Below are 14,301 nucleotides of genomic sequence, written 5' to 3'. Positions count from 1 at the left end.
TGTATTCTGCACATTTTAGCATATAAGGTATTTTACCACCGAAACCTACAATTTTTTCACAAATATACTGGTTTTAGAGATGATGTGTAGGTCATCAGGCTTGTTGATGATACCGTATTATTTCAAGCAAAAATTTCTCCCAATTGGAGGGCTTAAATTGAAAGAGTGAATGCATATCGCCATAATCAAATGTTAAGGAACATAGAAGGATAAAAGAAAAAACTACGAAATGACAGTAAAATTCAGTTAAAATATTGTGTTTGTATGTAACAATTGAGAAGATAAATTTTGTATAAGGGCTCAGTGAAAAGGAATTGAAGATGAATCTCTTGGTGCCATAATATTACACAAATCTGTGATATATAATTGGCATAACTACATGGTTCTGCTCCTACTTAGGTAGCCCTTAACTTACAACTGGTCACTAAGTGACTATTCAAAGTTGTAATCATCCCCAAAGCTACTTATGACCTGGTTTTTAACTTCCAACATGGTTTTTAACTTCACTTCATGGTCATGTGATTGGATTTTGAGCACTCAGACTTCCTTTATAGCCATTTGCGCACTATTTGCAGTCATGATGCACAATTTACAATGTTTTTGTTTTGATTCAGAGGTGAAATCCAAATTTTTTTACTACCGGTTCTGTGGATGGGGCTTGGTGGGCGTGGCAGGGGAAGGATTTTGCAAAATCTCCATTCCCACCCCACTCCAGGGGAAGGATACTGCAAAATCTCCATTCCCACTCCATTCTTGGGGGAAGGATATTGCAAAATCTGCATTTCCATCCCACTCTGGGGCCAGCCAGAGGTGGTATTTTCTGGTTCTCCAAACTACTCAAAATTTCCGCTACCGGTTCTTCAGAACCTGTCAGAACCTGTTGGATTTCACCCCTGGTTTTGATTAAGGAACTCCCTTGTACTTTTATAGCATCTCGGAAGTTATGAGCATGTGATACGTAGGTTGAATCGACCATGTTTTTTTCTTTCCTCCATTACAGCCCATTGTAAATGGAATTATTATGCAATGTTTGTGTTAGACTAGACAAGTTTCAAAGTATTGCTGTGATCTGTTTTAACTTGAACCACTTTTTATTTCTAAATGATCAGTAGCATTTAGACTGAGAATTAAAAAGTAAGGCTTAGGAAATCCTTTCTCTCACAGACTCCAATGAATCAAGCCTCCACACGTTCACATTGCATTTTCACCATTCATATCTCAAGCAAAGAACCAGGATCAGCAACCATGCGGCGTTCCAAACTACACTTAGTGGACCTGGCTGGTTCAGAGCGTGTTGGGAAGACTGGAGTTGGAGGCCAGCAACTGACAGAGGCCAAATACATCAATCTGTCTCTACATTATTTGGAACAGGTAAAGTTTATTTATTTATTTATTTATTTAATTATTTATTTATTTATTTATTTTATTAAATTTCTATACCGCCCTTCTCCCGAAGGACTCAGGGTGGTGAACAGCCACGAGATAAAACACATAAATACAAAAAAATTAAAATGAATTAAAAATGAATTAAATAATTTGGCTGAATTTAAAATACCCCATAATTTAAAACAAATTAAAATCTACATTTAAAAAATTTAAAAAATTTACATTTAAAAAGGGGAGAAGATTTAGGCCAGGCCAGTTTGATGGAATAGGAAAGTCTTAAGCGCGTGACGGAAGGTGCGCAGATCCGGAATCCTCTGTATCTCCGGGGGGAGCTTGTTCCAGATCGTAGGTGCCCCCACAGAGAAGGCTCTCCCCCTAGGGGCCGCCAGTCGACATTGTTTGGCCGACGGCACCCGGAGGAGCCCCTCTCTATGAGAGCGTACTGGCCGGTGGGAGGCTATTGGTGGTAGCAGGCTGTCCCGTAGATAATCAGGTCCTAAGCCATGGAGCGCTTTAAAGGTGATAACCAGAACCTTGAAGAGCACTCAGAAGACCACCGGGAGCCAGTGCAGCTCGCGCAGGAGAGGTGTTACATGGGAACTCCACATTGCTCCCATAACCACCCGCGCGGCCGCACTTTGCGCCAGTTGGAGCCTCTGAGTGCACCTCAAGGGGAGCCCCATGTAGAGAGCATTACAATAGTCCAGACGAGAGGTGACAAGGGTGTGAGTGACTATGTGTAGAGAGTCCCGATCTAGAAAGGGACGCAACTGGCGGATCAGGCGAACCTGATGAAAAATCCTTCCGGTCACGCTGTCAAGTGCTCTTCTAAGGACAGCTGTGAATCCAGGAGGACGCCCAAGTTGCGAGCCCTTTCCGTGGGGGCCAATGATTCGCCCCAAATAGTCAGCGATGGCACCAGCTGACTATATCGGGATGTCGGAAACCACAGCCATTCGGTCTTGGATGGGTTGAGCCTGAGTCTGTTTCTCCCCATCCAGATCCGTACGGCCTCCAGGCACCGGGACATCACTTCAAGGGCATCGTTGGGGTGGTCCAGTTGATCCAGTTTCCAGTTTTTGTATTGTTTTATAATAATCATGTTCTCGTGCACTTGGCATTTGAACCACTGAATTTTGATTTAGACATGGAACATGATGGGTCTCAGGTAGCTACTGTCTGGCAAAATGTCTGTATTGTACCATTTGATAGCCCTTCTTATTTAGAGATCAGTTTAATAGCACATAATGAAATTTAATAATAGTAATTTTATATATAGATAGTTCTTGCTTAACTACCCTTGTTCAGTGACCCTTCAAAGTTATGCATGTGATTTGGGCCAAATGCAACTGGCAGAGACAGCAAAGTACTGGGCAGCCAAAAGGGCAGAGATGGGAGGGAAATATACAGGAAGGGGGAATGCAGTATGAGACCTGTATGCTTTGTGGCGAAGTACTGTAGATGATAATCCATCTTCAGTGAAGATGTTTTCCAAATCAAATGCTCATAACTTCCAAGGTGCTGGCTCTGGGAGGGAAAGGGACGATTCCAAATGCCCCAAGCACAAAAAAAATTGAGTTTCATCAATCTAGCAAGATAATTGCATGACTAATCATGCCGCCTGTGGTCTTCAGAGGCTAAAAAAATATAATGAAGTTATAGTTTCTCATTAAAGCTCATCATTTAAATTCTCATCATTTAAATATGGTGTCAAGATTGATGAAGTCTAGAAGATGCATAATTGTGGAAGTAGATGTGCTGCAGTACTTTCTTCACTATTGTGCTCTTGCCAGTCTTTTCAAATCCATTGTCAAACAGGGTTTGATGCTCCCTCAAAACATTCAGCAAGATTGAATAGTTCAAATAATTGAAAACTTTCCTTACATGAATAAGTTAATTTTGTTGGTCTACTTTTGTTATAAAACAATGAAGTGATTGTGCCTAAATATAATTATCATGAAAAACGCTAAATTTTAATGTATTTTTTTTTATAATAGGAAGCCTTGTCTTAAGTAATCAAAAGCAAGATATCAGAGCTTACTAAGCTTTTCTAATATTACCTTCTAATATTGCAGGTAATCATTGCTCTGTCAGAAAAAAACAGATCTCACATCCCTTACAGAAACTCCATGATGACTTCAGTACTAAGAGACAGCCTGGGAGGGAACTGCATGACAACAATGATTGCAACACTCTCTGTAGAAAAAAGAAACATAGATGTATGTTTTCCCATTTCCCATTTCTCATTTTAATTGTTTTGATATTAATGTAACAATTTTTATGCTCAAATTTCTTTGCATAACTGATGTAGTATGATTAAACTGACAGTGACATAGCATTCTTAGAATAGAATTTTTTCTCTCCATTTTTAAGGACTTGGCTATTTATTAACTACTGGAGTGCAGAACTAGACATAAAATAAAAAAACAGTAGAAAAGAAAAAACCAAAAGCTCTCTAATAAAATAAATTATAAGTACATCTTGAATTTATCCACTCTCTCTCAATTCTCTCCCCTCTACCCCCCTCCATATATACTCACATAATCTTTCTGTTTTTGTTGATACCACCTTTGTTGTTACCTGAAGTACCTGAAGGAAGATAGGGGGCTCTGAATAATGCAATATTTTGCTGTATGATTGTACTGAACATTCAAAGCATTCTTCACTAGAGGGTTGCAGATGAAGAAAAAATTTAAATGGAGGAAAAGTTTATCTTTTTTTTTTGTTGAAGATTCCTTCAGATTCTAGGATGAGATTTGGATTAAAAAAATCTCTTTTTTGTTATATTTAATCAGATCAGGTGATAACAAGTAGCAAAAAGTCATTGTGTGGATGTTTACAATACAATTCATTTTATAAAGTTAATTATATTCAATACATAGTAACAGTCAGTCTGAATGTATCTTAATTCACATAATAATAAATAATAGTTTTATGGCATTGTTTTTAAAACATTAATCCTGATAGAAATATAACTAAATTCCTTAGCAACATTGAAGCGGAATACAAGATATTCTAGAGCTGGTTAATAACTTTTTATACAAATAGTAGGTAATGGTGGTATAAACCATATGATAGTGGATCATCATCAATTTAAAAAGAAAATATGACTGAAATTAAAAATTAATTAGTTAATTAGTTTTGAAACTAGAGATAGATAGTTAAAATTAATGGAATTTAAGACTTTATTAGATTTTTTTAAAAAATAGAAAAGCATCATTAAGAGCCAATGTCTTATATTCCACTTTACATCACTGTTGATTTATTATTTATAAAATAATTTAGCATCAATCATGTACATAATTATAATTTTGAAATAATCTTTATAGAAATTAAAAGGATGTAATACCAAAAATTGATTTATTGCTGAAAATTGAAAACTCACCCACAGGTCCTTTGCTTTTTTGCCTTTACTCTTTAATCATTGAAATCTACCATTTGATCAATTTTGTGTTCTTCATTAGCATCAACCTATTTATTAGTGAGTGCAAAAAAAAATCTTAATTTAATTTTATGGAGAAATATGGGAATGGATATGGGGCTGTTTTTGCTTGTAAATGATACATGACATGTTATCTAATTCAGTCCTGAGATGTAATAGACAGACTATTTTTATCAATATACAATTTGTTTGGTATTCATTTTTGTTAAAGCATATTAAGACAATTTTAAAGATTGTTACTTTGATTCTTACATTGTAGAAAACGTATCTGTTTACATAGTGATAGGTTGAGATATATTTTTTTTCCTTTTAGGAATCTATATCAACTTGTAGATTTGCTCAGCGAGTTGCTGTTATTAAGAATGAAGCTATTCTAAATGAAGAAATTGATCCTGGATTGGTAAGGTGACTCAGTGACTCTTTATGATAACAGTACTGTATAAAATATACATGACAATGATTTTCATGTAATAATTTACATGGACTTCTCTAAAGCCTTTGATTCAGTGGTGCATGACAAACTACTTCTAAAACTAAAATCTTATGGCATCTCTGGACCACTGCATAATTGGATAGCTGCATTCCTGTCAAACAGGCAACAAGTGGTCAAAATAGGGAGCACCCTATCAAATCCTGTACCTGTTAACAGTGGTGTCCCCCAAGGCAGTGTTCTAGGACCAGCTCTCTATACTTTACATAAATGACCTTTGTGATCATATTATTCGCTGATGATGTAAAACTATTCAACACCACTGACAATGCTGCTACCCTTCAAAGAGACCTTGACTATGTGTCAGAATGGTCAAACAAGTGGCAACTTCAAATCTCAACCAACAAATGCTCTGTTTTACATATTGGCAAAAAAAATCAGAATATAAAATACAAGCTGGATGGACATGACCTTGTAGACAAACCTAAGTGCCAGAGCCCACTGTAACAACATTGCCAAAAAGGCATTAAGAATCCTGCATAGCTTTTTCTCTGGTAATATTGTACTGCTAGCATACAAAACATTTGCTAGACCAATTCTTGAATACAGCTCATCCGTCTAGAAACCACACTGCATATCGGACATTAATACAATTGAGAGAGTACAAAGATATTTCACGAAAAGAGTCCTCCACTCATCTACTCGCAACAGAATAACTTATGCCACCAGACTGGAAATTTTAGGCTTAGATAACTTAGAACTGCGCCGCCTTCGGTCTGACCTAAGCATAGTACATAAAATTATCTATTGCAATGTCCTACCTGTCAATGACTACTTCAGCTTCAACCACAACAATACATAAGCATACAATAGATACAAACTTAAGGTAAACCGCACCAAACTCGATTGCAGGAAATACGACTTCAACAACAGAGTGGTCAATGCCTGGAATACACTACCTGACTCTGTGGTTTCTTCTCCAAACCCCCCAAACTTTAACCTTAGACTGTCTACTGTTGACCTCACCCCATTCCTAAGAGGTCTGTAAGGGTTATGCCTACTGTCCCTGTCCTCATGTCCCCTTTTATTCATATCCATTTCATGTATTAATAATCATGTTTATGCTTATATCTGTTATCTAATACATGCTTGACAGAACAAATAAATAAAATAAATTATTCCTAATAATGTTATTCATTTTGTCTCCTGAATATGGTAGTAGAGGCCTGTTTGTCACAAGTGATTAACAGTGTTGCGTACTCAATGCAACTAACATAGTGTAGTATTATTGTTATTAACAATAACTAAATATTTTCTTTAATATACAAAGTGATGTAATGCATAATATTTTCAATCACTTTATAATAAGCAAACAATTTGTTTTCAGCTTTTGAAGTTTTGTGGTGTAGTTGTATGTAGTGGTATATGTAGTATAGCTGTATTTAGCTTGAAAGTAAGCTCTTGTATATTCAGTAGAACTTTTTTCCCAGATACGTATTCAGAATATTGCCTCCTTAGAGAATAAAGATGGTGAAAACATATTGCCCATAACTAATCCAGAACAATGTAGATATGCTATGAATACAAATTCAAAGTGCTAAATCAGTAAAGAATTGAATCTCAGTTATCTAGTGTTTACCATCTTTGAAAGAAGTTTCTCTTCCCTCAAATCACAGTCCTTCATTTTTCCAAAGCATGCTGTTATTTAAGTTCACAGTATTATTTCATTTCTGGCTTGAGCTAAATTTTAAATTGGTTTTAAATTGGGTTGTTTTAATTTACGACCAGAATATCTAATTATTTTAATACTGTTTTTTAAATTTTGTATGCTTTGTTTTTACTTAGGCTGTGCACCGCCCTGAGTCCTATTTGGAGAAGGGCGGTATAGAAATTTAAACAAATAAATAAATAAATTTCTATTAAAAAAAAAATGAAAAAAGTTTTAATTGGGGGGGAGGGAATAGAAAGATTAGCAATTTGGTTTATATAGAAAAGAGCATCACATACAGTAACTTCTAAATCAGACATTCTTTGTTATTCAGTGTGATCCATTTTATATTTCCAGATGATTATGCGTCTGAAGAAGGAAATCCAGGAATTAAAAAATGAATTGGCCATGGTGACTGGTGAACAAAGACTCGAAGAACTCTCAAAAGAAGAGCTGCTAGAGTATTGTTTGGTTTTCTTTATGTCATCTTATTCTGAATTTTTTTTTTCATTGGCATAATAAGCATGGACGTCCTAGTAGAATTTAGTTTCAAATAATACTTCAAATTAAGAGATATTTTAAACTTATCAGAATGAATAGTGAATTTACAGCAGCTGTAGTATTTTCACCCTGCCTTATTAATAATAAGGGAATAAGAAAAAGTGAAAGTTGTAAGATCTAGTTGCTATTTTACTATGATCAGACACAGATTTTGGCAGTAGATGTGAATTTCCACATAGACAATTTTCTGAGAAGTAATTGGACAAAGTAAGTGAAGTGCAAGAATAATACTAATGATCTAGCTGCTGTATTGAGGTATATGAGAATAATAAATTGATGAGGAACAAGAATGGGGCTGAACTATCAATGATTAAATTACCTAGGGTGATGTGAATAACCTTTAAGGATTATTTTGTTTAGTATTGAATGCTGTTTAGTATTGAGTATTGAAATAAATGAAGTGAATCAGGCTTCCCCCCCCCCACCCCAGATATTTCTCTTGAGACATTAATACATACTAGTTGAGGAGAAGGTTCAGAGCATGCATAATCCAAAAAAGTATTTAGGGAATATTTGTAGCAATTAGCTGTGTTGCTAATTGTTATCAACAAATTTCTTACATGCTAAATCCCTGTTTGTAAATATTTTTTTGCAATATAAGACTGTAGAGAGCATGATAAAAAATAATCCCAAACTTTCTGAATCCCATAATCTTATAAATCTATAAATGCATAATTTGATAATTGTACTTAAGTCACTTCTCTCTGTAAACTTATCCATTGCATTGGAGAACAGAGTTCATCAACATTATCTTCACTTGGATTATCTAGGTAAAAGCGTGTAGATTTTATTATTATTTTGCGTATCTATCTCTAAAGAAATTCAAAATTGGGCCAACGAGCAACAGCATTTAAAATTCTGCTGCAAAGATTTTTACTATAGACAATGAAGCCTATCTTGCAAAATTGAAGACACCAATCTGTCAGTCTCCATACCAGTTACTTGAAGCCTACGATTATTATATTCCAAAAGAAGCTATTGAAGTTTTAGTACATATAACTCTGTTGAAATAAAACTGAACAAATTATTATAAATTCCTCAGCATAGCTTTTTGAAAGTAGGAGGTTCTTGGAATGTACAAATTAATTCATAAATACCTAAAGATAGCAATTTTACAATTTTAAGCAATTTTTCAAAAGGAGGGGGGAAATTAGAGTATATTTCATCAGCCTGAAAAATTTTTAATGGCAAAGTTATAATATAGTCAATATGCAGCTCACAAATCTGTTCATATAAAGATCCTCTGGAGACTATAAACTAAAATTTGACTAGGTGTGGTTTCTATGCCTTGTTGCATATCAAACGTAGTGCTCTGTTTTGAAATAGGAATGATTTCAGTCATGACCTAAATACTGATTTGCTAATTTTTTTTTTTTCCTGACAGAAGACTTTTGTTGAGTATGGAACATTTCAGGCTCGGTAATGGAAACCTGTAGAAATTAGAGTTACAGAGTTATTTCCAGGATGTTGCGTACAGTGGTGTTATTCAGGGAAATATAACTACCATTTATGCAAATTGTAACTGCATCACATTTTTGTCCCGTATAGTTTGAGAAGCTAAATTTAATTTAGATCTGAATATACTCTCAGCATGATTCACGGCATCAAGAATTTCTTAGAAACTGATGTGTATAAAGCAGTTGGATAAATGAATGTTTGCCCTTGCTGGGCAGCTAGCAAGTTGTTTACTTGCTTACTGAGGCAGGCTGGAGAGCCACATGGGACTGGGGAGAGAAAAGAGCTAGGTAAACTAATGTTTGCTGATGCTTGCAAACAGAGATGAAAGAGATATTTAGGGGGGGGCGCGGGGGGCGGGAATTGGAGGCAGTGCTTTACCTTACTGAGGCTCAGGGCTGGGAGGGACCAATCCCAGAGTGGTTTCTATTGGCTTGAGTACAGCTAGTCCTCGACTTACAGCCGTTCGTTTAGTGACTGTTCAAACTTATAACAGCACTGAAAAAGTGATTTATGACCATTTTTCACACTTATGACCGATGCAGCATTTTCATAGTCACGGGATCAAAATTTGGATGGTTGGCCACTGGTTCATATTTATGATGGTTGCAGTGTCATATGATCACTTTTTATGAACTTTTGACGAGCAAAATGAATGGGGACCCAGATTCACTTAACAACCATGTTCCTAACTTAACATCTGTAGTGATTCACTTAGCAACTGTGGCAAGAAAGTTGTAAAGTGGGGTGAAACTCACTTAACAACTGTCCCACTTGGCAATCGAAATTTTGGGCTCAGTTGTGATTGTAAAGCGAGGACTACCTGTATTCAACAATCTCAGTTAACAATCACAAGAGAATTTCTTTTGTAAGTTCTGGCATTGTCTATGACCATTCCATTCCCAATTATGGTCGTAAGTCAAGAACTACCAGCAAATTGGAAAAAAAAAGTAGCTTTAGCAACATTATCTAGAAATATTTTAATAAGCAAGAAAAAGAGCATATTTTCTTACAGATGTTTATTGCTTATTAATATACACAACTTGTTTTCTTTATCATGTCAGTTAGATTTTAGTTCTTCATTTATCACTAATTCAGTTAGATCAGAAGTGATAGGGCTTATTCAGAAAGACATTTATTTTTGAGTTCAAGGATTCCAAAAGAAAACATTTTGAATGGAATATCTTTTTTTTCTTGTTACATTGTAAAAAAAGTTTTTTTTTTACCAAGCAACCTGAAATATTTCCTATCCATTCATCAGATACTGAAAAACAATATTACAAAATGGCTTTTTTGCAAGCCATTATTTTTCTCTCTTTGACGTTTGAAGGCTATAGCCAATGGTAGTGAACATGCAGCACATATAGTGAACCTTGTACTGTATATGACACAAAGTATCAAGGTTCTGTAATAAAAAAGGAGAAACAGCCATAAATGAATTTGTACATAGTTTATACATAAGGTCAAAGTGAGGGCTTCCAAAATTCCTTCGTGAGTTAGTTAAGTCTCTTTGCTTCCATCATATATGATATATTTTAAATATAATCTTCCTACATATGGAAAAAGCAATTTACTATTTTAAGTTACTTTAAAATATTTCACTAAAATATTTTATTAAAGTTTTTATTAAAGTTGCTTGGACAACATTACAAATATCTACCCTGTTTCCCCAAAAATAAGACATCCCCTGATAATAAGCCCAATAGGGCTTTTGAGCGCATGCGCTAAAATAAGCCCCCCTTCCCCGAAAATAAGCCCTCTTTGAAAATATTTAAATGCAGAGCTGGAAATCAGGTAAGACAGCAAGAAGAGCCCCGTCTTGTTTCACGCGCCCAAAAATAATAAGACCTCCCCAAAAATAAGGCCAAGCGCTTATTTCGGGGTTGAAAAAAATATAAGACAGGGTCTTATTTTTGGGGAAACACGATATAAATGAGGAGTAGTATCCATATACTCTGTACTGCAAGGGCTTGTAGGAGAGAAGTTATTGAAGGCCAAAATCCATCACATTAGCCATGTACAAACACTACAGCAAACAGTTATTCAAGGCAACACCCATGGGGGTACAAACCTAAGTTTAGGTACAAATCTAAAATCTACTATGCTAATTACAGAAAGAGACAGACTAGAAGAGTGGTCTTAATGTAGATAAAGGTCACTATATCCAACAAAATAGTTCAGTCACAGGTTCTGCAAAATGGGCTGAGGTGAACATTATTTCCATCAAATATCTTAGTTTCTGATACTGATACTTTATAAAAATTTCAGAAAAAGACCTATTTCCAGATCAATTATGCTCATTATCTTAACTGCCTCCTGAGGAGGCCATCTCTTCCAGGAAGGCCTACTTGACTGTCTGACAGCTATCTACAGTGCACATGTTCCTCACTTGGCCCTACATTGATTTTAGAAATCATCAATATATGCAAGACTATTAAACAGGATTGCTGTCAAGTGCTTAAAGATTCAATTCTGTGGACCATTAATTATAAATAAGTCTAATTGAACAAAATATAACTTTACTTTGGTTAAAAATATACTTATATATCATGTGTTTCTGAGGAGTTAGAATTTATTGGACGGAACATTACTATTTTAAAAATATTCAATTTTATTTTAAAAAACAACACCTCCTTAATGTGTTGTTTAGACATAAGCAGTAAATTTGCTTTCTATGTGTTGGAACCAGAGTTTGTTTCCTGCAGATAAAAAGGTTCTTTCCAGCCATAGGTGACTTTTGATCCAAAGAAAAAAATCCCAGTGATACAAAGAAAAATGCAGCTATTTTTTTTAACTGACTTCTCCCCACTCTGTTTTCCACTGTCATCCTCAAAGTTTGTTCCAAAGATCTAGAATCTCTAAGAACTGAAACATCAGGTATAAATTTTAAAATACTGTTTTTCCTGCTTCCCATTTTGCTGAAATTCCATTTCTAGAAAGTTCATAGTTGTGATAAACTAGCAGGAATTTGGAGTTTAATATTTATATTTGATTTGTTCTTCTGAAGAGTTATATATTTTCTTCAAGGTAGCTTTTTATTTTGTTTGTTTTATCATGTATATTTAGATTAGATGAGCAAGTTAAAGAATTTCTGGAAGATATTGATCCTGAAAGCATTTTGGAAATTGGGGCTGATATGCGGAAGATCAAATACTGTTTCAGCCATTTAAAGGTATATTGCATTGCGTTTTTAACACATTAACCAATGTACTGTATTTTGATTTATTAGGCAATTTTAAAAGAGAAGAGGAAGTATGTGTTTCTAATTAGAGCCTAATTAGTATATATATTAAATAAATTATGTTTTTCTTGTAGCAGTAATGAAATTTACATTTTGTAAATGGGAAAATCACAATTTTCCATGTGATATTTGATATAGGAAACTAGAGCTATTAATCTAAGGATAAGTTAGGGTTTTTTGCTCATATGCTCTTCCCTTTTGTATTAACTTTGTTCTTAATATTTTAAAAGGTTTCCTGTTACATGTAAAACAGTGAAATGCTGCTTATTTAATAACCAGTAGCTGAAAAAAGCTGGAAAATTTAATTTAAAGAAAGTGCAAACCTAAATTTCTGGGTATTCCTTCTTAAATAAACCATTATTTATTTAGACAGGAACTTTTTATCTAAAGCAACTCCATAGTTAACTTATGTCATATTTTATATTCTTGGATATTATTTTATAACTATTCAATTATTTGTATAGAAGTCGTTCCCTCCTCCCTCCCCCCCCCCAGGACCAACTAGAAAAAGGCAGTTGGGTGGGTAAATTTCATAGGGAGGTTAATTAATTTGTTCGAACTTTTATGCTATACTAAACAGAATTTAAAGAATATATTAACAAAAACAGTAATTTATAACTATTCTACAACTTCTGGTTGCGCTTTAGGGTTTTTGTGTGCTGTTATTTGATTATGAGCCATCAAATCAGTATTGCCTCTTAGCATCTACAAGCATACAGTATGTTTTTCAATAAACTTTTTAATACAGATATATGTTTTAAAAATTAAGTAATTAACTGAAAGTTAATTTGCATATTTGCAAATGTTAAAGGTACTGTTGAGGCCAAATGACATAGTTGTTCTTTAAAAAAAAGATCTTATATATCTTACAGGAAAACAAATAGAGAAACAATTTTAAGTTTAAGAAAAAGGAATTAAATCTTTGAAAGGAAAGAGAATCAGTCTTAGGAAGGATGACTGCATAGTTGTTCAAAGGAGAGAGGGTACATGAAAATTATTCTGATTTGTTTAAAAGAGAGGAAGCTATTAAAACTAGATGATCCATAAGGGAAAACTTTACAGTAGCTTGGCATCCCAGCACTACAAGTTTGTCAAATTTCCTCCTTACAGAAAATGAAGAAATGAATTACTAATTAAAATAACCGTATTGTTTTTGATTCAACAGAGACTGGTAAATGATGCAAAACGTCCTGGCAATCAATTACTTGGACCAGATGTTCAGGAAGATAAAAGTGCTAATACTGTAATTGGCAATGAAGAGTTAAAGAAACTGAAGGATCTATTGCAGCAACGAGATAATGAAATTAGTATCCTTTCTGAAATCTTTATTGGATAAAAATCTAGTTCCTATTCCTGTGACATATCTGTTTCTGTAAGGAATATGGCAAGATTTCATTCTGTTCTTTGCCTCATGACTTCAGGTCTCTTCCAAAATGTTCAACAATCCTCAAAAGCAGATTTGGGGGGGGGGCGGGAGCTACAGGAGGAGTATACTTTATTGCAAAATACTTTAAAACTCAATGTATAATACTTTTGATTTAATAATAACATGGAAAGGTTTCAATATTGTAAAGTGAATATAATCAAGCTGAATACATCTATTTTCAGTTACCATTTGCTCAGTCTGGAACAGCTTGCCCTCTGAGGTCAGGATGACCCATGCCCTGTTAATACTCAGGAATGCAGTTAGAATCATTTTGGAGAGAAAAGCAGCCGACATCTTATGGGGAGAGGGCTGGGTTGTGTTGGTTTAGCCAGCATAGGGTACTATGATGATGAATTGCTTTTATTGATGTTTTCACTATTTTGAATTTAAACTCATCAGAATCAGTCAAGGAAGCTACATAAATACATTCTTAATATTCTAGTTAAAGTTTGGGTATAACCACTGTAATTTGTATTTCTGATCAAACTATATGTTTTAGTTGACATAATCTCAACATAGTACCAAGTTAAACATGACATTCAAATATTGGTGAGCTTCCAGGCCTAATTATTTTTTATCTTGACAAAACTCCACATTAATGTATTAAAGAGCCGTGGTGGCTCAGTGGTTAGAATGCAGTACTGCAGCAGTT

General features: G+C 34.6%; 1 protein-coding gene across 4 annotated transcripts in view; it reads left to right on the top strand.

Moving 5' to 3' along the window:
- Nucleotides 1-14,301, top strand: part of KIF6 (kinesin family member 6) — a 126,556-nt gene that overhangs the window by 32,045 nt on the left and 80,210 nt on the right. For all 4 annotated transcript variants that reach the window (XR_015731483.1, XR_004593013.3, XM_034428018.3 and 1 more), the window contains exons 7-12: nucleotides 1,165-1,371; nucleotides 3,462-3,605; nucleotides 5,142-5,228; nucleotides 7,324-7,427; nucleotides 12,049-12,154; nucleotides 13,389-13,530. Coding sequence is in view for 2 of the 4 variants with exons in the window: in XM_034428018.3 (XP_034283909.1) it covers nucleotides 1,165-1,371; nucleotides 3,462-3,605; nucleotides 5,142-5,228; nucleotides 7,324-7,427; nucleotides 12,049-12,154; nucleotides 13,389-13,530 (790 nt within the window). In the remaining 2 variants the exon portion in view is untranslated. The remainder of the gene's footprint in view (nucleotides 1-1,164; nucleotides 1,372-3,461; nucleotides 3,606-5,141; nucleotides 5,229-7,323; nucleotides 7,428-12,048; nucleotides 12,155-13,388; nucleotides 13,531-14,301) is intronic.

The sequence above is a fragment of the Pantherophis guttatus genome, chromosome 1 (assembly GCF_059756535.1).
Source record: "Pantherophis guttatus breed Tessera chromosome 1, ASM5975653v1, whole genome shotgun sequence".
Lineage (NCBI taxonomy): Eukaryota > Metazoa > Chordata > Lepidosauria > Squamata > Colubridae > Pantherophis > Pantherophis guttatus.
The sequence above is the reverse complement of the archived record's forward strand: the minus strand, read 5'-3'. Positions and strand labels throughout refer to the sequence as shown.